Source organism: Bubalus bubalis, chromosome 3, assembly GCF_019923935.1.
Source record: "Bubalus bubalis isolate 160015118507 breed Murrah chromosome 3, NDDB_SH_1, whole genome shotgun sequence".
NCBI lineage: Eukaryota > Metazoa > Chordata > Mammalia > Artiodactyla > Bovidae > Bubalus > Bubalus bubalis.
The window spans coordinates 136146673-136170894 of record NC_059159.1 but is presented as its reverse complement, the minus strand read 5'-3'; the positions used below and the strand labels follow the sequence as shown (position 1 = coordinate 136170894).

At 46.8% G+C, this 24222-nt stretch overlaps 1 protein-coding gene across 10 annotated transcripts in view; it reads right to left on the bottom strand.

Annotated features, from left to right (window-relative positions):
• PTK2B (protein tyrosine kinase 2 beta) overlaps positions 1-24222 on the bottom strand; it is a 139423-nt gene that overhangs the window by 27468 nt on the left and 87733 nt on the right. For 9 of the 10 annotated variants that reach the window (XM_045165107.1, XM_045165103.1, XM_045165108.1 and 6 more), the window contains exons 3-13: positions 9117-9295; positions 8519-8606; positions 6855-6934; positions 4428-4490; positions 3860-3914; positions 3288-3428; positions 2806-2880; positions 2091-2192; positions 1312-1429; positions 715-754; positions 13-59 (exon numbers count right to left, since the gene is read on the bottom strand). In XM_045165107.1, coding sequence (XP_045021042.1) covers positions 13-59; positions 715-754; positions 1312-1429; positions 2091-2192; positions 2806-2880; positions 3288-3428; positions 3860-3914; positions 4428-4490; positions 6855-6934; positions 8519-8606; positions 9117-9295 — 988 coding nt within the window. Of the gene's footprint in view, positions 1-12; positions 60-714; positions 755-1311; positions 1430-2090; positions 2193-2805; positions 2881-3287; positions 3429-3859; positions 3915-4427; positions 4491-6854; positions 6935-8518; positions 8607-9116; positions 9296-16886; positions 16911-24222 lie in introns of those variants that run through there. The other variant, XM_045165110.1, reaches the window with a different exon arrangement.

Here is a 24222-nt window from a genome sequence, read left to right as displayed (position 1 = left end):
GGGCAGGCTTACCTATGCTGCAGCTTTCTGAGAGGTGGGGCCGCCGAGCCTCCAGGTTTCTACAGGAGGAGAGGACAGGGCAGGAGCCCAGTGAGCTCAGAGCCTGGAAGTGCCCACCCAGGGCGGCCTCATTCCCCCTCTCTCCCTCCCACCCTGCCTGGAGAAGCAGCGTGTTCTGATGGCACTAAGCTGAGAGCATGGCCCAGGCCACCAGGAGACAGGAGGGAGCTTTGCTTGCTAAGTCATTTCAATTGCGTCCGACTCTGCGACCCTATGGACTGTAGCCAGCCAGGCTCCTCGGTCCATGGGATTCCCCAGGCAAGAGTACTGGAGTGGGTTGTCATGCCCTTCTCCAGGGGATCTTCCCAACTCAGGGATTGAACCCATGTCTCTTACACTGGCAGGCAAGTGCTTTACCACTAGCGCCAACGGAGAGGACAGCAGCAATTCCCCACCCCGCCCTCCTCGGCCCAAGATGGTGCCAGGTGGCTTTAGGACACAGGAATAACCCTGCACGAATTCACTGGGAGAAATTTACTGGTGAAAAATAACCACTTGTGAAATGCTGGAATTCCATCATTTTCTCCTGGGGGCCAGAAACTGGAAACCGTGGCGGGGGAGGCCCCCTCCCTGTTCGGTCTGCCTTCTTAAGGAAAACAAGGGCTGAGGGCGGGGCCCGTTCTCCCCCTCGGCCTCGCGGTTGGTTGTACTCACAGCGTGGGGATCTGGGGCAGACTGTTCCGCTTCTCACCATCTGGGGAGAGGAGAGGAAGAAGGGGAGCTGGAACCAGGGACACAGGTCCCGGATGGATGACGAACCTCACTGCTTCTACCAGCCGACACACAGGAGACCCCTCCCGCCACTCTATGGCCCCTGAGAGTCAGAGTGGAAGCTGGATAGGCTGTTGCCCTGAACTGGAATCCTTTTAGCAGAAGAAACTCTCAGACTTCCTCTGCTACTGTCACACATCCCAGCCTGACCCTTGCTTTCTGATTCTATCCCCAAACAGGACGGACCAGCCATGTTCTGGGAATAGCTTTGATCTTCCCAGGGCGACAAACATCTCTCCATCAAGTTGACCCCCGCACCCCGTGCCAGCCTTGGTCAGCGGGGCCAGGGCTGTAGCCAAGCATCTGGGATGGGATCACAGGAAGTGTCCAGCAGGGCTGGGTGAGCCCCTCCCCACTTCCAAAGGCTCTTCATTCACATATCCGTCAATGGTTTAGCTTCTCCTGCTCCTCCCCGGAGGCTTGGCTCGGGTATGCCACCCACTGCCTGTTGGGCCAGGTTACCTTCAAGTGGAAACACACCTTTTTTGGTTTGAATGATGAGAGAGCCCTTGTGCTCTCCTTGGAGCCGGCAGTAACCATCTACGAGGTCAGCCATGTTCTCGGCCTCTGCCAGAGAGGAGGTTTTGATGGACAAAGACTGCAGGGAAGAGACCAGCCAAGGATGAGACCCCAGAGCCTTGGCTAGAGTCAACCCTACGGGACTGCAGGACTTCTAACCATGGCCTGCCTGGACTCCACCAGCTCCTCTTCTAGGGCTCGGCTTGCATTCCCTATTGCCACCAGGGGGCGCTCCTGTCACCCCGCCCAACTGACCACCTTACACTCCAGGAAGGGAATGCGTTTTTCTAGTCACTCAGTGTACAGCACATGCCTTGCATGCTTGAGCAGAAATGGAGAAAAGGGAAGAGGGAGGGAGTGGGGCAGAGGACACGTGGATGAAAGGACAGGCAGACAACCTGTTTGTGGTCTGAGGTCTCTCCCATTCTCCCACCTACAAAAAGCCCTGGATCCCCAAGGTCTTGGTTCTGAGTCATTGTTACCTGCTCACAGTTAGACCTCTGATCTGTACCTTGATTCCTGGTCACTTTACTCCTGCCCTCCCCCAAACTTCCTACAACTTCTTTCTTGACATTTTTAACAACAGTTTTGCTTCCTAATGTACTTTTCCTTAGTTTGACATCATCCTGTTATCTGGTCTAAGAACTAGGTGCCCTTTACTTAACAAGATCTCAGCAGCCAGGGAAGCCCTGGCCAGGCTGGCCTGAGCAGGCATGCCCAATGTTCTCAGAGATGCTCACCTGGGGAGCGCCTTCGATGCCCAGCTGCAGTACCGCCTGGCCCTCCTCCAGAGGGAGGCATCTGATGGACTTGATCTGCTTGAACTCGGCCAAGCAGGTGGGCTGTGGGAAAGGAGGGGTTCCTTCAGACCATCCCATTCCTGGGATCGGGGCATGAGGATTGATCAGTATGGGGTGGGGGTGGGGAGCGAGGAAGAACCAGGCATTAGAGTCTCTCGGCAGGGATGAAAAGGGAATCAAAGACCATTCAGGTTAGAAGGATCACCTAGCCCAAGCCCCTTGCAGAAGAAAAAAATGAGCCTGGGGAGAGTCAAGGTTTGCCTATGGTCATATGCCAAGCTGGTGGTAGGGCCAGGGCTGGACCTGGTTATTCTGACTCCCAGGGACATGATAGCCCCTATGCCATTGAAAGAGCAACTACTATTGCCAGAAGAGCAACAGTAGTATCCTTCCCTCTTCCCCTCCCCCACCTTAACCACACCTGTCCCCACCCCTCTGTGCCAGGGACAGTCCCAGGGATCTAATGGCCCACGCTGCCCATACCGTTATCCCAAATAGCCTCCGCACGGCTACTGATACCAAAAGCCTCTCTGCTCTCAGCAATGGGGTGGAAGAACCGATGGGACAGGCCAGAATGGGATGCAGCCAAAAGGGGAAGAACGCTCTGCCTGGAGCTGGGTGGGGCCTGCCCCCTCCCCACCCCATCTCTCTCTACCTTTGCATCTTGACTTGTCAGCTGGCGGATGCCTTTAGGGCCAATGACCAGGTCCACAGTAATGTTCCATCCTTGCTGGAATCAAAGGAGAGACAGGTTGTTGTCTCTTCTCTGTCCGCCCGTGTTTCAGAGGCTTGAAAACAGTTCACTAGCTAGACACAAGCCATGTCTCCTGGGCCCTCTAGCTCCTTCCATCCTAACCTCCCACCATACAGATCACCCCCCTCCCAACACTCTGCCAGCACTGTCCACCTCCTCCCAGAGTTGGAGCCAAGGTTTCAGCTCCCTTCGGCAAGCAAGTAGCTTAGCGTTAGTTGCATTTTCAGATACACTGGGGGAGGTCCTGGTGCCACAAAATCTACAAGCAGTAGGTTGGAGGGTTGTCTTGATCCCCATCCCCACCCTGAGTTGCCCTTGTGGCCTGCTATCCTGAGAGGCTTGAGATTTGGGTCAGGGGTAGAATGAAAAGAAGGTGGCGTTACAATGAGTTCACAGCGATAGGTCTCCTGGTCAATGTTGGCGAAGCCTGCGAGGGTGTTGAAGAACTTCATGACGCACTCCTCTTCCCGGAGCGAGGCGTACTGCTGGAACGTCTGCTGGATCATCTTCCGGAACTGCTTGGGCTGGGCGAGAGGGTCAGGGGTGAGCGGGGCCTGATTCCTTCCCTTAGGATCTCACCGCAGGCCTGCATGCTGCTGTAGGACCGTTCCTTAGGCCTCTGTAGACCGTGAGGGCAGTGGTGATCTCTTACACCATGGTGGTCTCAAGGGAGCTCACCATGGCCCTGGGAGGGAGGCGGGGTGGTAGCATCCCCGGTGCTCAGGCCATAGAGCTAACTGGCCTTTGATGTGGAACTAGAGCAGGGTTTCTTGATTCCTGGACACAGATGGGCTCACAGGATGCATGGTCCCAGGTCCAGATGGCCTAAGGCAGCGCAGATACCCTGGCTTCCCCGAGGGTCCCCAGCTCCATCCCTTATAGATCTAATCCTTGGGCGACATAAGGGAGACACGAAGGGAGTCTTCCTGGGCTCTTCATCCACTGGTTTCCTCACCTTTAAGTTCTCCTGCATTTGCTTTGGGAAAAACAGGTCCAGGCCCACTTCTCTCCTGAAAGTAAGGGGGAAAAAGCAGCATTTGAATTCCCTTTGGTGGCTCAAATGGTAAAGAACTGCCTGCGTTGCGGGAGACCCAGGTTCAATCCCTGGGTCAGGAAGATCCTCTGGAGAAGGAAATGGCAACCCACTCTTGCCTGGAGAATCCCAGGCATGGCGGAACCTGGTGGGCTGCCGTCTATGGGGTCGCACAGAGTCGGACACTACTGAAGCAACTTAGCAGCAGCAGCAGAAACCCACTCCAGTGTTCTTGCTTGGAGAATTCCATGGACAGAGGAGCCTGGTGGGCTACTGTCCATGGGGTTGCAAAGAATTGGACAAGACTGAGTGACTAATACTTTCTGTATCCCCAACTCAGGACTTCGGGCCAATCAGGGAAAGGTGAGCACACCAGGGAGATGGGTCTTGCCTGGCTCTGTCTGGGGGTGGAGGTGTATAGGAGGTGAGCAAGAAGAGCAAAGCAGGAGCGGGGAAGGGAGGAGAGGCTGGGGCCAGTCCCAGGACTTACTCCAGGAGCTCGAAGTTGGACTTTTTGTCAAGTGCGTTGTGGGGCATGTCCTTGAAGAACCGCCTGCAGAGACAGAAGCCACGGGGAACAGGGCCATCAGAGCTGGGCCACCCAACGCCCACATGTTGGCCTAGAAGCACCCTCCCCTGCCGGATGTGGGAACCACTGGGAGGGAGAAAGGAAGGAGAGGCGAAAAATTCAGTATTTATAAAACTATGAATTTTAGAAAACCCACAAATTTCCTTCCTAGGAAAGACTCCAGTTGTACTCCAGGGTGTCCACCTCTGGCTTATGGAGTTTGTGGGCAGAGGAGGAGGATAGGGGTTCTACCAGTGGTCTCTGAAAATAAATGACCCAAGGCAGCCAACACTCGACTTATAGCTGAGGAACACCGACATCCACCTTTTAGGTTCTGTGTTCCCTTTGTGACTTCCTTTCCCCTCACTTGCTACCTCTGGAAATCTATGTGTATGCATGCAAATAATTATAAAATATACACAAAAAAATTTAGCATTTATGGGACAGAAGAAGAAAATAAATCCATAATCCTACCACCTGGGGTGACATCTATTAAATTTTTATACATATTCTTTAAGTATGATTTTCCCTTAAAATGTATGTCTTCATGGAGATTTTTATGTATTACTCATTTATAATAATTGTTTACGTGGAGACCAAATAGCCAATACTATTTGTCTTATCGTCCCTTCCCTGTTTGGATCATTGTGTCTAGTAATTTCTTCAACTGTTGCAGACATTGTCCCACTCCTGATCATACATTAGTAACTCAGTGTTACTTTAACCCACGTGTACTTGTGCACATCTGGGAATAGTTTTATGCTGCTGATACCATAAGCAGAGAAGGGCAACTAACTTATGATTAATAAACAATAAGTTTACAAAATTTACAGTGTTTAGAAAAGAGTATGGTTAGGCCTTCATCTCACACTTTATTCTAAATATTTATTCTAGATAGATTAAAGGGAAAATTTTAATAATAAAATTATTTTAAAACTAGAAGAAAAGCTAGGGAAATATTCTCAAATCATGGAACTGAGAAGACTATCTAAAACATGAAATCATAGATGAGCTCTACATAAAAACTTGAAACATGTACTCTACATCCTTAACAATTTTTAATAAATGGTATTTTTGAGCATATTGTCAATCAAGATAAGTAGTAATAATTATGGTCTCAATTTTAGAGGAAAAAAAATGCATTGGAAAAAACCTGACTTGGAGCTACTCTGCTAATGGAGGTTATCTCTCGTTAATGATTTTAGTCACTTTTTCTCCTTCCTTACATGTTCCAAATACTCCACATTGTATAAGGCAGCATGGCCATCCGCAACACCCCCTGGGTTGGGTGAGCTGCAAAATGTACTTCTAGGTAACTGACCATATTGGCATGTTGCATGTAGTTAAGTAACTCTACAAAATAAATGTCAGCACATGTCCACCAGCAAAGAGGTCTTTAGATCTTTCACAGTTACCCAATCATTCAAATTCATACTGTGCCCTCATGTGTGCCAGGAGAAGGCAGCACCAACCCTGAGTTCAAGGATTTGATGGATTTCAGACTAGTGCACGTGAACCATTCGGCATCTGACAGAGTGGTGCATACATACGGCCTTATGGCCAATCCATGCAGGGAGGGGTAGGTGGAGTGGACCTGGGGAATGGGAGACTTCGAGATGGAGAGACCCTTGAGTGGGCACTGAAGGAAGAGCCCAGGGCCACACTGCCTGCTCTCAAGGTGTGCTTCACAGGCATGCTCCGAGGTTTTCTAGGAATGTTGAGGGAAAGCAAACAACTCTGGGGACTTCCTTGGTGGCTCAGTGGTAAAGAATTAGTCTGCAGTGCAGGCGATGCAGGTTCAATCCTTGGGTTGGGAAGATCTGCTGGAGGAGGAAATGGCAACCCACTCCAGTATTCTTGCCTGGAGAATCCTACGGACAGTGGAGCCTGGTGGGCTACAGTTCGTGGGGTTGCAGAGTCAGAAATAGACTGAGTGTCTGAGCTGGATGATTCACTGACTCTGTACACATCTATTAGCACCTACTGGAGCGGGGAATACAGAAGTGAGCAACACAGATGGAATCCCAGCATTCGAGTATCTCCCAGAAGCTTGCCTAGTATTCAAAGGAACGTTTACTGGATCACCTGGATGGCAGGTAGAAGGAAGAAGCTGGAGCCTGGAGGCAAGAACAATGGCAGCGAAAGGCAGACAGGGGACACCGACCAGAGAGAGGGCTGGCGCCTCTCTTCCCAGGGCCAGACGGTGAGCACCTCGGGGCCTTACTGTCTGTCAGCCACCACTTCCGGCTCTCACATTCCTGCCTTGGAAGAGTGTCCAAGCTGGCCGAGAGCCCAGTGGAGGAGGGAAGGAGCAGGCAACCTCCCTGGAGTGGCCCGGAGGCCACCTACCTGAGCTCCAGACAGCCCAGCTGCAGGGCCATCCCCTCGCTGACCTTGCTGGCATAGCGCTGCATGTAGTCATTCCGGAGCTGGCAGGGAGAAAGGCCACAGTTCAGACTCCCGCCTCGCTCCCCATTTATTTCCCTGAGATGAGCAGAGGCCCCAGGAGGTGGAGGGGGCTTTGAACACCATCCTGCTGCCCTGAGTGGTCTCTCATCCCTCCCCCCACAAATGCACAACCGCGTAGCAGGAGGGGGAGGTGCCCTGGGTAGTGTCGATTGTCCCCCCACAGGCGTGATCGAGTTTTTGAAGCACTTTCATAGCCCGTTTTTTTAAGGGTCCACAAGGCAGGAAGTTCAGGTTCCCCTCTCCCACCCCTCACTTTGGAGATAAAGAAACTGGGAATGGGGGGAGGAGTTAGTCATTTATTCTGGCTTCCCGATGGCTCAGAGTAAAGAATCCTCCTGCAATGCAGGAGACACAGATGAGGGTTTGACCCCTGGGTTGGGAAGATCCCCTGGAGGAGGGCATGGCAACCCACTCCAGTATTCTAGCCTGCAGAGGCGAGAGGAGCCTGGTGGACTACAGTCCTTGGGTTTGCAGAGTCGGACGTGACTAAGCGACTGAGCACACATGCACGCAGTAATTTACCCAAAGCCTTGTTGGTAAGTAGTGATGGATGTCACCCAAGATACAAGAAAAGTCTGGCTTGGTCTCTAGAGGACCAGGAGGGAGATGTAGGCTGGGGCAAAGGCCAGACACAAAACAGCCATGGCGGCTCTCGTGCACAAAGTGCTTATTCCCCGTCATGTCTTGTGCTGGGCGCCTCAGGGGCTCTACAGCCAGGAGTGTGGTGAGCTCCAAACAGCTCGTGCAAGTCAGTTATTAAGTTTTCCAAAATTTTGTGAGCTGCTTGATATATTAGTCTTTTGAAATAGGCCAAGATGGGAGTATTTGATTTAATTTAGTTGCTAAGTTGTGTTTGACTCTTGTGACCCACAGATTGTAGCCCATCAGGTTCCTCTGTCCATGGGATTTCCCAAGTAAGAATACTGGAGTGGGTTGCTATTTCCTTTTACAGGGGATCTTCTGGACCCAGGTGTCCTGCATTGTAGGTGGATTCTTTACTGCCTGAGCTACCAGGGGTTATTTACACCATGGAAATTGGCAAGTACTACAAATCAGAGTTGGTTTACCAGTACACTGCTAGTACTATCGTTAGGTCTTCATGGCAGCCCAATAATGTACGTATTCTTCTTATCATCCCCTTTTTATAGAAGAGGAAACAACCTCATGCAGGTAAATTACGTCCTGAGGGGTTTCAGGTTGAGAAGTGGCAAAAGTGGGCTAGAAACCAGCTGTGTCAGACAGCCAAGCCTGTGTGTTATGACTGCTTCCCTTCTCTTTGGACTTGCTCTGCCTGCTTCCCCAGCCAGGTCTTCTGGGTAGTAAATAGCCCCTAGGAAAATCCAAGAGGGCCTGTGCCTATGGGGAGGGGTCCTTCAGTCCTCAGGTATGAAGGAAGCAGATTTGGATAGCTGACCAGGGACCAAGGAATGTCCCCGAGAGAAGTTTCCTGGAATGGGACCTTCAAAATGCAAGCCTTGTCTTTCCATCTCCCCAGGAGAGGATGGTCATAGGACCCAGGGGACTGGAAGATAAAATACTTTTACCTGCTGGTAAAAATAAAGCAGCGTGGTCTTGTCTTCTTTCAGGCTCTCCATGAAGTCCTCTGGCAGGTAGCGGACTTGAAGGTCATACCTGGGACAGGAAGTTCAAATTCTCTTGTTGACAGAGGGAAGCTGGTCCTACCAGGGGCTGCCCACGGAGCTCCTGGCTACCCATTCAGGACTTGCTCCTTCTTTCCTTCTTTTCCACGGAGGGGTTGGGAACCGCAGAGGACACAGGGGTGGGTTGCCAACCACAGTGGTCAGTGCTGGTTCTGATTCTCCCTCTCCTCCCTGCGATGGTAGCTGTTCTCCTTAGGTTCACTCCCCAGCCCTTGGCCTGGCTCCCCCTCCTCCTTGCACTTCTGCTCCTCCTCCTCCATAGCTCCAAGAGCATCCAGTCCAGGGATGCACCTAGATATCCATCTTGGAATGCGGATGTGTGGTCAGCCCTTATTAGGTCTTCCCAAACACGTGCATTGGATGCTGCAGAAGGGCCAACCTAATACGCCACTCTGTAAGCGCTCTGAGGAAAGGCCTCCCAGGGTCTCCCCACTCCTAATTTCCCCCTCCCCCACCCCAGAACCTGCGGCTCCTCTCTTACCTCCACTCGGCTTCCACATGTAGACACTCATACTTGTCCTGCACCTCCCCCACTGTCATCAGCGGGTGCAGCCAGTGGATCTCGTCTGACTTCATGTGCTTCAGCCTCAGCCCATAGCAGTCAGCCAGCTGGATGTTGGGCCCGATCCGCCCGCTCAGCAGGATGGAGGCGATGACGTCCTACAGAGGAGAAGAGAGGAGGCTTGACTCAGGGGTATGCCCTTCTGGGCTCCTACAGTCCTCACAGAGCCCCTGGAAGTGTGATTCTCTAGGGTGGGATTCTGACTTAAACGTTTTATTCATTGCTAATTCACTAGCACTTAGTGTAAGGCTTGGTACACAGTAGGCTCTATGTGATGAATGAACGACTTTGCAAAATCAGACAGAAATGGAGGAACTGAGAGGAGAAGCAAAGGAGAAAATGCAGTGAGGCAAACAGCATGGATTCCATGCTAATGCATTTCATTCCAACCCAACCAATCCATAACTACCGAGCACTGACCATGTAAGAAGCACCCTCTGAATGGCTTCCAATTTAGCCAGCATTACTAAGTGTCTGCAGTAGGCATTTCTGGGAACTGTACATACATTATTTCACTGAATCTGTGCAACACAAGGGAGCAGGTATTACATCCCCATTTGGCTGATGGGGAAACTTATGGAGATCACAGGGGCTTCCTTGATAGCTCAGTTGGTAAAGAATCCATCTGCAATGCAGAAGACCCAGGTTCAATGCCTGGGCTGGGAAGATCTGCTGGAGAAGGGATAGGCTACCCAGTCCAGTATTCTTGGGCTTCCCTTGTGGCTCAGCTGGTAAAGAATCTGCCTGCAATGCGGGAGAGCTGGGTTCAAGAGCTAGGTTCGATCCCTGGGTTGGGAAGATCTCCCAGAGAAGGGAAAGGCTACCCACTCCAGTATTCTGACCTGGAGAATTCCATGTACTATATAGTCCATGGGGTCACAAAGAGTCGGACACAACTGAGTGACTTTCACTTCACTTCATTTTAATGGAGATCACACAGCTCATGGCATTAAGGTGGAATATGGACTCTGAGCCCTGGACTCTGAGGACTAGTACTAGATCAAGCTGCTTCATGGAAAGGTGGGCAGGGTAAGATAGAAGGGCAGGACTTGCATTAGGGATTAAGTGGCACCATTTCTGCACAAGAAGCATGGCCACCAGAAACAGAGTACTGACAAAAAATTAGGTGCCCTCCTTATTCCTGCTTTCTTGATCAGAAGCCAGCCCACCCCACAGCCTGGTCTGGAGCCTGAGTTGGATTAAGAGGCCCATTGACAGCAACCTGGAAAACCACCATCTATAAAGTCCTGTCTAGTTCTGAAATCACATTGGTTACACTTTAACTCAGGTTTCTCATGGAGTTCCACACATAATTGGTCAATCAAGCCCACTCCTGATGGAGTAAAAAGTACTCTAAAGGCAAATGAAAAAACTCACACGCACTAACCAATCTCTGTTGAGTATCTTTGCAGTACATGCCACCCAGTCTGAGACCTCTGTGAATATTGAAAACTTCTAATATATATGAAGAAGACAGAAGTCAGTAGATTAGTATAATAAATCTCCATGTATACCCCACCCATCTTCAACAGTTACTAACATTTCGTCATTTTTACTTCTTCTATAACACCACCATCTACTACTTAACTACCACTCAACTATCATCAATTTTTACAGTTCTTCTTTCACAGTGAAATATATATTAATTTAAAGACACAAAGTTTAGCTACACAGTTTGACACATGAACACAACCTGTGCAACCCACATATCAATTAAGATATTTCCAGATCTCCAGAAAGTTCCCTCATATCCCTTTTCAGTCAACTTTCATGGTACATTCCTACTTCTGGTTCTAGGCAACAATTTTTTCCTCCCACTTTTACTTAGCTTTGCCTGTTGTAGAACTTCATATAATAGGAATCATTTCCTATATATTATTCATCCTCCTGTTGCTAAATACCTGGGCTATTCTTCATTTTTGCTGTTGTAAATAAAATTACTATGAGCATTAATGTACAAGTCTTTTTGAGTATGTGTGTTGTCATTTCCTCTGGACAAATACCTAGAAGAGAAATGACTGGGTCAAAGGTAGATGAACTTTATAAGTGATTGCTACGATGATTCCATTATATATATATATTGTGATATATGAGATGTCCATTACACTACATCCTCTCCAACTTTTGGTGTTGGAAATGTTTTTAATATTAGACATTTTAGTAAATATGCATAGTATCCCATTGTGTTTTTAACTTGCATTTCCCTGAAGACTAACAATATTGAGCACTCTTCCATCTGCTTATAACAATTGCTATATCTTCCTTTGTGAGGTACTTGTTCAAATTCGTTGTCCATTGTATGTGTGTGTCTATTGATTGTTGGAGGTCCTTATACAATCTAGATAAAAGTACTTTGCATATGTTTTATGAATATTTTCTCTAGATCTGTCCTGTGAAAGTCGCTCAGTTGTATCTGACTCTGTGACCCCTTGAACTGTAGCTTGCCAGACTCTTCTGTCCGTGAAATTCTCTAGCTCAGAATACTAGAGTAGGTAGTCATTCCCTTCTCCAGGGGATCTTCCCAACCCAGGGATCAAACCCAGGACACCCACACTGCAGGTGGATTCTTTACCATCTGAGCCACCAGGGAAGCCCAAGAACACTGAGTGGGTAGCTTATCCCTTCCCCAGGGGATCTTCTAGACCCAGGAATCAAACCAGGATCACCTGTATTGCAGGTGGATTCTTTATCAGCGGAGTTACCAGGGAAGCCCAGATTTGTACTGTGCCTATTATTTATTTCCTTAACAGCATCTTTCAATAAAGTCTCATTTACCAAAATATTCTTTTATGGCCGGTGCTTTTTGCATCTTAAGAAATCCTTGCCTGTCTCCAAATCATGAATATATTATCCTGTTTTCGTGTATAAACTTCATAGCTTTAGAACTTCCCTGGTGGTCCAGTGGCCAATGCAGGGGTCGTGGGTTCAATCCCTGGTCTGGGAAGATTCCATGTGCAGAGGGATAACTAAACCTGTGTGCCACAACTATTGGAGTCCTTGTTCCCTAGAGCCCACGCTCCACAATAAGAGAAGACTGCAGACTGCAACCGGAGAGGAACCCCTGCTCTCCAAAACTAGGAAAAGGCCGCACGCAGCAACAAAGACGTGGTGCAGCCAAAAATTAATTGATTTTTAAAAGGTTATAAAATAAAAACTTCATAGTTTTAGCTTTTACCTTTGTCTCTGTGATTGAGCTTGAGTTAACTTTTGTGTCTGGCATGAAGTAGGGGTCAAATAAAAAAATTTTTTTTAATCATAAAGATCTATGGTTATTCAGCATTGGCTGTTGATTTTCATTTCCTAATTGAATTGTTTTGCTGTCTTTGTCAAAATCAATTGGCCACATAGATTCTGGGCTGTCAGTTCTGTTCTATTGATTTCTGCCTGCACTGTGCCAATGCCACTCTGTCTGCATTACTGTAGCTTTAGATAAGATCTTTTAAATTTTTATTTATTTATTTTATTTAGTTTGGTGTGCTGGGTCTTCATTGCTGCACACTGGCTTTCTCTAGTTGCAGTGAGTAGAGGATACTCCCTAGGGGCAGTACGTGGGCTTCTCTTTGCAATGTCTTTTCCTTGTTTTGGAGTAGGAGCTCTAGGTACCTGGGCTTCAGTAGTCACAGTGTGCAGACTTAGTGGTGCCAAGGCATGTGAGATCTTAGTTCCCAGACCAGGGATTGAACCTGTGTCCCCTGCATTGGCAGGCAGACCAGAGAATGAGTGAACCGCCAAACCATCATTCTTAACCAGTGAACCTTCAGGGAGGTCCCTAGAGGAGATCTTGAAGTTAAACAGCATAAGCCTTCCGCCATTTCTTCCCCAAGATTATTGTGCTATTCTGGGTCTCTGCATCTCCATATACATTTTTGAATCAGTTTGTCACTTTCTATTTAAAATATCTGCTGAATTATGGTTGAGATTATGTTACATCTATAGCTTAGCGAGGAAGAGCTGGCATCTTAACAGCACGGAGTCTTCCAATCCTCACACATGGCATATCTTTCCATTCGTTTTGCCTGTCTTTCACATTTGTCAGCAATGATTTGTAGTTTCCAGTGTATAGGTTTTACAGGTCTTTTGTTAAATTCATTCCTAATTTTAACAATTAGGACTGATGCTGAAACTCCAATACTTTGACCACGTGATGTGAAGAGCTGACTCATTGGAAAAGACCCTGATGCTGGGAAAGATTGAGGTCAGGAGGAGAACGGGGTGACAGAGGATGAGATGGTTGGGTGGAATCACTGACTCAATGAACATGAGTTTGAGCAAACTCTGGGAGATAGTGAAGGACAGGGAAGCCTGGCATGCTGCAGTCCATGGGTCACAAAGAGTCGGACACGACTTAGCAACTGAACAACAACATGGTTTGAGAGAAAAAGGTCTGTTTACTGAGAGATCCTAGGACCAATGACACCCTGATAGTCAGCTGGATACCAAACACCCAGTCTTACTTTCCAAATACCCTTCTGTACTAAACAGATCTAGGATTCCTTGGAGAAATGCTGATTCCCAGGCTGGGGCAAAGAAGGTCTGAGATGACCCTGGAATACCTTTTTGTGCTAGAAAAAAAGGAAGTGTTTAGAGAATGTTGGGGGACACATAACAAGGAACCAGTATCAGCTCAAGGGGCTGGACAAGCCAAGTCTGGGAGAACAGAAGCATCACAGTCTACCATGGTGGAGTGCATCCACAGAATAAAACAGAATCTAGGACAGATCAGTAAATAAATGGGGGAGAAGAGGATGTTTTTCTTCAGAGTAGAATACTAACTAGGAAATGTAGAAGAAAGGATGGAAATAGAAAATCACTGTCAACAAACTCAGTGTTGGTTAGTTCAGGCATGATTCATCAATGGAAGATAAGGCTGGAGGGCAGAGGCTACTGACATGGTCTGAGTGTATCTCCTTTCAGACACTAATCAAATACAAAGGAAAACCTGGCAGACACAAGTGACCAGGTCAACAAAGATAACTTCACCAGTGCTAGAACAAGGTAAAGAGGACATGCCTCCTACCTTGATACACGGAGATGGGCACAGGACGTCATGTCTGGGTCGTCTCTGCTCTGAGTTCACGATGAGTCTAGGCACAGACCTGGGTGAGTGGTCTCCTCAGAGACTGATAGATGGAATAAAGGGCTTAACTCTCTCAAACTAAGAAACTCTTTCAGATTGGAGGAGACCAGAGAGATATGACAATCAAATGCAATGTGTGTTCCTGGACCAGACAGGAAAAATAGATATTTTAGGCACAGTTGGTGAAATTTGAATGGGTTCTATGGTTTGGGCTTCCCTGGTGGCTCAGTAGTAAAGAATTCACCTGCCAATGCTGGACACATGGGTTTGATCCCTGAGTCAGGAAGATCCCCTGGAAAAGGAAATAGCAACCCATTCTAGTATTCTTGCCTGGAGAATCCCATGGACAGAGGAGCCTGGTGGGTTACATTCCATGGGGCCACAAAGAGTAGGACATGGCTTAGCAAGTGGACAACAAATGGTTTAGATTGTGATTGTAGCAATGGTGATTTCCCACTTTAGATGGTCACAATTCTGTAGAAGAGTGACCTTGTGTGGGAGAAATAAACACTGACGTCTTTTCAGTGATGGAGCAGTACTGCTGCAACTTGCTTTCAAATAACTCAGGAAGAGAATAATGATAGTGGGCATAGTGTATGCGTGTTTATGAAGAGATAGAGCCACTACATATGGAAAATGACACATTTAAACAATTGGGAAATCTGGGTGTAGGTGATATGGGACTTAGGCCACGTCTTTCAATTTTTTTATGTTTTAAATAATTTCACAATGAAGACAGTCTCTGGTAAGGGAGGTTCCCAGCCATATAAGAATTAAAGGCACCATATCAAATGGACTAATAGAATTTCTGCCCAGTTTGACAGGGGCCTTGTGTCCAGTTTCTCTTCCACTTAGAGTCTCTGAGAGAAACCAGACTGTATCCACTTTTTGCTCTGTGGTTGTAAAACTCTCCAGGGCATAACTGGTACAAATTTTTTTCCCCCTAGGTTTCCTTCTAAAACACAATCAACTTCTATCATAGGGATATTGGGATAAGGTTAACTCTAGATCCTTAGAGTGGAAATTCATTAAGAGATTCTTCATCCAACAGATTTTCACAGGAAGATTGATCTCAGCTTCAGGTAGGAAAGAGTATAAAGTGTACTATTTGGGGGTTGCCTGGTACTAAGCAGGCTTTTACCAGAAGGCATTCTTCCTAGAGGAGGAAACCTGAAGCTCCTGGGGGGAGGGAGCTTTACCAAATGGCTACTGCACCCACCATCACCATCACCGTCACCCCACCAGTTACTGACGAAAGGATGTTGTACATAAAAGAACTTGGCTGCTCTTTGTCCTTGCTTCTGGGAAGGGAGCCTCTGAACCCCTGAAATTTCCTAAGTATCACTTGCTGCTGCTAACTGCTAAGTCACTTCAGTCGTGTCCAACTCTGTGCGACCCCATAGACGGCAGCCCACCAGGCTCCGCCGTCCCTGGGATTCTCCAGGCAAGAACACTGGAGTGGGGTGCCATTTCCTTCTCCAATGCATGAAAGTGAAAAATGAAAGTGAAGTCGCTCAGTTGTGTCCGACTCTTAGCGACCTCATGGACTGCAGCCTACCAGGCTCCTCCATCCATGGGATTTTCCAGGCAAGAGTACTGGAGTGGGGTGCCATTGCCTTCTCCAAAGTATCACTTAGAGTATCTTTATTGTTCCTGGTGGGTTCCTTGGACTGAGGTTTATGCTGATGAAGTGATTCATGGTGGGCCCCTGAAAAGTCTCATGATGGGGGCTGGCCTTGTTGGAAAAACCAACCATCTCATTAGAGGTTTAGAGCTTTGAATCATGTGATATTAGCCTGGCTGAGGAGGAGGAGGTGGAAGGTTGGAAGATCAAATCAAATAGATAAAGAAAATGTGATACATAAATACAATGGAATATTACTCAGCCATTAAGAGGAATGCAATAATGCCATTTGCGGGAATATGGACAGACCTGGAGATTGTCATACTCAGTGAAGTAAGTCAGATAGAGAAACAAATATAATATGATATTCCTTCTATGCAGACTCTAAAAAGAAAAATGATATAAATGGATTTATTTACAAAACAGAAATAGACTTACAGATTTTAAAAATGAACTTGTGGTTGCCAAGCGGAAGGATGGGGAGATGGGACAGTTAGGGAGTTTGGGATGGACATGTACACACTGCTATATTTAAAATGGATAACCAACAAGAACCTACTATATAGCACAGGGAACTCCATTCAATGTTATGTGACGGCCTGGTTTGGAGGAGAATGGATACATGTATACATACGGCTGAGTCCCTTCACTGTTCACCTGAAACTATCACAACATTGTTAATTGGCTCTGCTGCTGCTGCTGCTAAGTCGCTTCAGTCGTGTCCGACTCTGTGCGACCCCAGAGACGGCAGCTCAGCAGGCTCCCCCGTCCCTGGGATCCTCCAGGCAAGAACACTGGAGTGGGTTGCCATTTCCTTCTCCAATACCCCAGTAGAAAATAAAAACTTTAAAAATAAAATAAATAAAAAAGGAGACGTTTCTTTTCAGGGGGTGGAAGGGAGAAAGTGGCTTAAGTGGAGGGGGGCCCTAGAGTGAGCTGGGGAATCAATTTAAAAGAAAAAAAACTTTGAGGTTTGACATGATCTCACCATGAGGCTTCTGCATCAGTCCTGCCGCCCCTCTCACCCTTCACTGCCTCTTCTCTCATATCCACACAGCTTCTTGTCCAAACGGTGGGAGCAGCAGTATCAGCTCTCTGCCCACAGCTCATAAACTGTCATTAATGAGTTCCATATTTCTTTGTCTATGAATAAATCACTTTGAAAAACAATGGTATAGGATGTTTACCTACTCACAAAATTGCCATATGTAACATGATAGAAAGGAGGGGGGAAGCTGTCTTAATTTTATCAATTGTTATTGAGCTAAGTCCAGGATTCTTTTTTTTTTTTTTTTTTTTTGCTACAAGAAAATCTTTCCTTCTGCCCATGTGAGGGCTACTGAAAGGCAGGCCCCCAATCAGCCTATGGCTCACAGCTTCGGATGTGCAAACAGTGGGATTTCTGTGGCTTTTCCTCCTGCTTGACTGACATAAAAGTATTGGCTTTATCAACCAGCGTGAAGACTTCAGACTGTCTTCACCTCTCTCCCTATTCTCTAGCATCTCCTTGTACAGGTCAGAAACAAACAAGGGGCAGGACCAGATGCCTATCCCCATGCCCAGGATAATTTAGTTCTAAAGAAAAAAGATCACCTGAGCAATTAATTCCTCAATCCATCTTCTTGCTCTTTTGTTGGAGTTGAGTCATATTTTTTTCCATCTGAAGTTGATTTCTTTTTTGAAATTGATTTTTATATATAGTGTGAGGGCTCAGACAGTAAGGAATCTGCCTGCAATGCAGGAGACTGGACTCAATCCCTGGTTGGGAAGATTGCCTGAAGAAGGGAATGGCAACCCACTCTAGTATTTTTGCCTAGAGAATCCTATGGACAGAGGATCCTGGGGGGCTATAATCCTATGGACAGAGGATCCTGGGGGGCTATAATCCAGGTTGCAGAGTTGGATATGGCCAGCAACTAAACCATCATGCCTGATGTCACACCCCTTACTGGGGGAAGCCTGCAACCAGGGATTGGTCACTGTGGGGGTTTCAAGCCCCTATCCTTTCATGCCCAGCAAAGCTGTCCCATCCCAGCTCCAGTGCTCCCTGTGACGTGTCCTGTCACAGCCCAACTCTTTTCTCTGCCCAGTCCTGTTTTTTTTATTACTTGCTCCAGGTGAGGTTCATGGGCATGCTCACTGATGCTTCCTGCCTGCAAAGATCATTAGGGTCTGCTTTCTGGGAACCCACCCGAGGCTCTGGCCTTCATTTGCTTTCCAGGCTTGATCTAACTCACTTTCCTTACTTCTTACTCTTTGGCTTATGAAAACAAAATGATGGAACTTAGGGACTTCCTTGGTGGTCCATAGTGAAGACTTCATCTTCCAATGCACAGGGTTTGGATTTCATCCCTGGTCAGGGAGCTAAGATCCCACATGCCTCTTGGCCAAAAAACCAAAACATAAAACAGAAACAACATGGTCCATATTTTTAAAAAATCTTTTAAAAATAGTAGAAATTAAAATTTTAATAACTTGAAACTTTGGTTTTATAAAGTCCTGCTTGAATTGTACTTTAAAAGTTACCCCTCTGAGATGAAAGGCACATTTAAGGAGGTGACTTTTGTTACTGGGTTCTCATTTTCTAGACAATAAGATCCAGACTCTTTAACATGAGGCATAAAAGGCCCTCTGGAATTTTCCTCCGTGTGTTTTTTCCAGATCATCTCCCATGCTGACACACAATGAATTTTAAGCACCTGCCATCTCCCAGTATTACTCTCCATGCCCAAGAGGCTCTTCCCTCTTGGAGGATGCCAGGTCCCCTCCCCTCCTGTCCTCTCCTGATTGAGTTGCATCAAAGCAGTCAGTCCTAAAGAAAATCAACCATGAATATTCATCTGAAGAACTGATGCTGAAGCTGAAGATCCAATACTTTGGCCACCTGATTCGAAGAGCCGACTCACTGGAAAAGACCTTGATGCTGAGAAAGACGGAAGGCCAAAGGAGAAAGGAACAGCAGAGGATGAGATGGTTAGATAGCATCACCAACTAAATGGACATGAATTTGAGCAAACTTCTGGAGATAGTGAAGGACAGCAAAGCCTGTTGCAAAGAGTCAGACAGGACTTAGCAGTTGAACAATAAGAACAAGCTCTCTGAGGTACCCTGGGAAGCCCTGCCTGAATTGCCTTGACAGGGTTTGTTTTTGTCCCTGGGTTCCCAAAGAAGTTTGCACACTCTAAGATGCTGTTGGGCTTCCCTGGTGGCTCAGATGGTAAAGAATCTGCCTGCAATGCAGAATGCGGGAGACCTGGGTTTGATCTCTGGGTTGAGAAGATCCCCTGGAGAAGGGAACAGCTATCCACTCCAGTATTCTGGCCTAGAGAATTCCACAGGCAGAGGAGCCTGGAAGACTACAGTTCATAGGATTCCAAAGAGTCAGACATGACTGAGTGATTTTCACTTTCATGTTTGTCTTTCAGGTTGCTGTTATGGATTGAATTTCCCACCCTCCCCACTGGGATATGTTGAAATCCGAACTGCCAGACCTTAGAACATGACCTTATTTGGAAGCAAGATCTTTAGAGACTAATCAACTTAAAATGAAATAGTTAGAGCGGACCTTAATCCAGTGTGACGGGTGTCTTTATAAAAAACAGAAATTCAGGCACAATGAGAGTTACACACCCAAGAAGAATGCCATGTGAAGATAGGGGATCTTGTTGCAGAAACCAGTAATCGAGAAATCAAGCATCACACTCGGTAAGTTGGAGAACTCAGTTTTATTAGGCTGGTGGGCCCAGAAGAGTTAACACTCTAAGCTCTGAGATCCACACAAAGGGGTTACAGAGTTTTTATAGACAGACTATAGTGGGCAATGTTAGCTGCTAATAGGCTGGTTTAAACTAAGGGGTTTCGCGCACTGGGAACAGCAGTCAAGATGGGGAAGGGGTTCCTGACCTCTACACGGAGAGGCATGGTTAAGCAGGTTTGCAGGGGCTTGCAAAAAGCAGCACAAGGGTGAGTGAGATAAGCTCCAGTTTCTAGTATTTTAAGTCCCTACTTTCTGAGACTACATGATATAGGTGATCCAGACTTTGCAAGGAGCAAGCTGAGTTACAGAGGCAGAAAGAGCAGGAGGTTATGTAAAATTTCAACTTTTCCTTTTCATTCTGAGTGATACTTCTGCAAGCCCAGGAATGGTAATGGTTGCTAGGAACCACCCAAGGTGAGGAAGATGCAAAGAAACATTGTTCTCTTACAGGTTTCTGAGGGAGCATGGCCCTGCCAACAACCTGACCTTGGACTTCTAGCCTCCAGATCTGTGATAAAAATGAATTTTTGTTGTTTTGACTCACCCCACTTGTGTTACTTTGTTAGAGAAGCCAGAAGAAATGAATACAGACATTCACCAATTAGAACTAAGACAATGGCTGTTATTTGTATTTCTAACCTTTCAAATGCAAGGTCGGAAGCCAAACCTTACATACAATATTATCCTCTTGACAAGCCCAGTGCTTGGCCCACAGGAGAGTCTCAAATACTTCAGGGATGAATGAATGAGTAAATGAATAGAAGCCAGCTCTCTGGATAACAAGTCAGGGTTATGAGAGACAGGGACCAACATTAAAAGATGTTCAAGAGATCAAGAGTGTGGTGACTAATGACATCACCAAGACTTTGGCATCTATCAGATCCAGCCAAGACTGTGCATTAGGCCATGACCAGGTTACCTAACCTCTACTTCCTCATCTGAAAAATTGGGAGAATACCTCTTTCGTTATGAGATTTTTGGATGGGATTAGATAACGTGGTATAAATATAAGGAGCAGATATAAAATTATAAACATGTAAAAAAATAAATAAAATTATAAACATGTAACACTGTTCCTTTTCCACCTTCTAAGGAGGTTTCCATGGACCACTCAACTCTTGAACTTAGGTAGCATGAACTTGGTAATGGGGAGTGTGAAGCAATGCAGTTGAATTTGAATTATACACTGGAAGAAACAAACAGTTGACTGTACGTGTGTGTGCTAAGTCGCTTCAGTTGTATATGACTCTGTGCAACCCTATGGATGGTAGCCCGCCAGGCTCCTCTGTCCATGGGATGCTCCAGGCAAGAATACTGGAGTGGGTTGGCATGCCCTCCTCCAGAGGATCTTCCCGACCCAGGGATCGAACCGGGTCTCTTACATCTCCTGCATCGGCAGGCGAGTTCTTTACCAGTAGTGCCACCTGGGAAGCCAAAGAATTGACTAAGGGAAGAAAAAGAATGGATTTTGCCATGAGCAGTAGAGGGAAGGAAGATAAGCGCCTTCTTGGGCTGGATTTTAGAAATTTTAAAAAAATGCAAGGAAAGATATTTTTGGTCTGCCGTCAACCTGATTGGATATTAAGACATGGTTATAAAAATGTTTAAGAAATGTTGCTATTTTTCATAAAAGTGATCCCTCAATGATATTTTTTCCCTAAGAGATTACAGTAAAGATTCAAACTGATTTCTAATTATTTTTAGATAGCAGACTAATAATTTTTTGGAGTGTGAAACTACTAAGATTGGCTTCAAGGATAAGCAAGCTGGCCAAGCTTTTGGTGGGTTCCAGACACGTAAAGAGCTTACGTAGAAAGCTTACGTAACAAGCTTACCTAGCCTTAAAGTAACACAGAAGAGTAGGTGCTTAATAAACGGTGGCCATTGTCAGGGTGGGTCGGCAAAGAAGAAGAGATGAACCTGGTGCAAGGTCAAGTTATCCTGGGAGTTGGATTAATGAACTCAAGAAGTCTATTTTGTCATTGTTTTCATCACTAAGTGATGTCCAACTCTCCTGAAACCCCATGGACTGTAGCATGCCAGGCTCCTTTGTTCATAGCATTTCCCAGGAAAGAATATTGGAGTGGGTTGCCATTTCCTTCTCCAGGGGATCTTCCCAACCCAGGGATAGAACCCATGCCGCCTGCATTGCAGGCGGATTCTTTACCATTGAGCCACCAGGAAGATCCCCAAGAAGTCTATAGCTGAGACATAAAATTTGAGAGCCTGAAATAGAGTCTAAAGTTGCCTGATCAGAGGCTCCTCTGACTCCCAGCCTGAGTGGGAGCTGGAGCCCTGGGAAATGGACCCATGGAGAAACTGTCTGAGTAGAGGCTGAGGGAGAAGGAGAGAGCCATGGTTACCAGTAACTTCCGGTAACAGCTCTTCAGCTCCATCAAAGGGGTCCAGATGGCTAAGGAAAGCTGTCACTGGTAAAAGGATCTGAGACCATTTCTAAGCTGAAGACAGTCCTGGTGGGAGCAGGCAGCTGATGAACGATGAATGAACCTCAGAGGATGTCAGGTGATGGCTGTGGAGAAGTCGCCCGGGAAGAAATAATGCAGAGAAAAATGACTTCCTTCTGCCTGGAGCAAGAAAGCCACAAAGGGTTTTGCATTCCCAGGGCAAAGCTCACGATAGCAGGCTTCTTCTTTTCCTCTTCAGCCACACATAGAGGCAGCAAGTGAAGTTCTGAGAAAGTGCAGAAACAGGTGGAAAAGGACTTCTTTTTAAATGACTTGTACAGAATATAAGAGGTGTCTCTGGAAAATATTCTGTTAAGAATAAGACTGTTCTGTCAAATGTTTGGATTTACTAATAAACCCCAAGGAAAGACTCTGGCTGCCAAGCTGAGATTTATTAATAGGGGGAGGAGGAATGAGACAATCCATTATGACAGAACCAAGAGGACTTCATGTACTTCTTTTTTTCTTTCTCATTTCTTTAAATATTAATTTTTTTCATTTGTTCATTTATTTATTTTTGGCTGCACCGGTTCTTCATTGCTGCACGCAGGCTCTCACTGCATGCAGTGAGTAGGGGCTACTCTTCGTTGAGGTGCATGAGCTTCTCATTGGAGTGGCTTTTCTTATTGTAGAGCACAGGCTCTAGGTGCCCAGGCTTAGTTGCTCCATAGCATGTGGGATCTTCCAGAACCAGGGATCGAACCCACTTGTCCTCTGCAATGGCAGGCGGATCCTTCACCAGTGGATCACCAGGGAAGTCCCTGTTCTTCTTTGAAACAAGTCTTCCCACCAAAATATCTCTTGAAGTCATGACTCAGTGATTTGTTTGTGTGGCATATAGTGTCTGCCTTAGAGCAAGTTTGCTTCAGTGTGACTGGTGAAGCTTTATTCTCACATAAGGCGATGGGTTCCAGGTTGTTCATTTTACCATAATGCTTCATAACTCACATCAGTGAGTGCTAACAGGCATTGGCATTTGGGGCCAGATGATTCTTTGCTGTGTGGTGCCATGTGGCACCCATGGCTGCAGCCTACTGAATGTCTTGTCCTGGTCATTCCGACAATGATGATAACGTGACAAGCCAAAAAGAAGGCCCCTACATGTTTCCAAATGCCAGGTTCCAGGAGATGTGGAACAGCCCTCAGGGTGAACTGTCAACTCATCTATTCGGTACTGTTTTCTTCTGCATGTATTGATACCAAAAATTACACAAGAAAACCTCTCAATGATTCTCATCCATGCATTCAATAATTAACATACTCTTGCATCAGGCTCCCTTCTAGGTGCGGTGGATACAGCAGAGAATGAGAGAAAGTCCTGTACCCGGGGAGCTCCCATCCTAGTGCAAAGATAGATAGGAATATCTGTATTGTATCAAGAATCTGAAGGGCTTTCCAGGTGACTCAGTGGTAAAGAATCCGCCTGCCAATGCAGGAGATGAGGGTTCAATCCCTGGGTCGGGGTGATCCCCTGGAGGAAGAAATGGCAATCCACTCCAGTATTCTTGCCTAGGAAATCCCATGGACAGAGGAGCCCGGTGGGCTACAGTCCATGGGGTCATAAAGTGTTGGACATGACTGAGTGACTGAGCACAACACAACATCAAGAATCCGAAATGTGTTTATATCTTGGATTTAGTTCTATGCCTGGAAGTGTGCTATAGACTGCTGGTGTCACCCCCAAATGCATATTCTGAAGCCTTAATACTCAATGGGATGGTAGCTAGAAGTGAAGCCTTTGAGAGGTGAATAAGTCATAACGCTGGAGCCCTCAATTAGGAGACTAGTGTCCTTATAAGAAGAGACAAAAGGGTGATGAACATTTTCTCTGTCATGTGAGGACAGCAAGAAGTGGCCGTCTGCAAGCCAGGAGGAGGGCTCTCACCAGAACCCAGCCCTCTTGGCACCTGGTCTTGGGTTTCCAGCTCCCAGAACTGGGAGTAATAAATCTCTGTTGTTTAAGCCCCGCAGCCTGTGTTATGTTCTTACAGCGGCCATGTTGTTGTGGTGGCCACGCGGTTACAGCAGCCAAAGCATAAACTGATGAACTGATTCAAACCCCAGAAATATTCTGTATACACAGAAACTCACTGTAGCAGTTA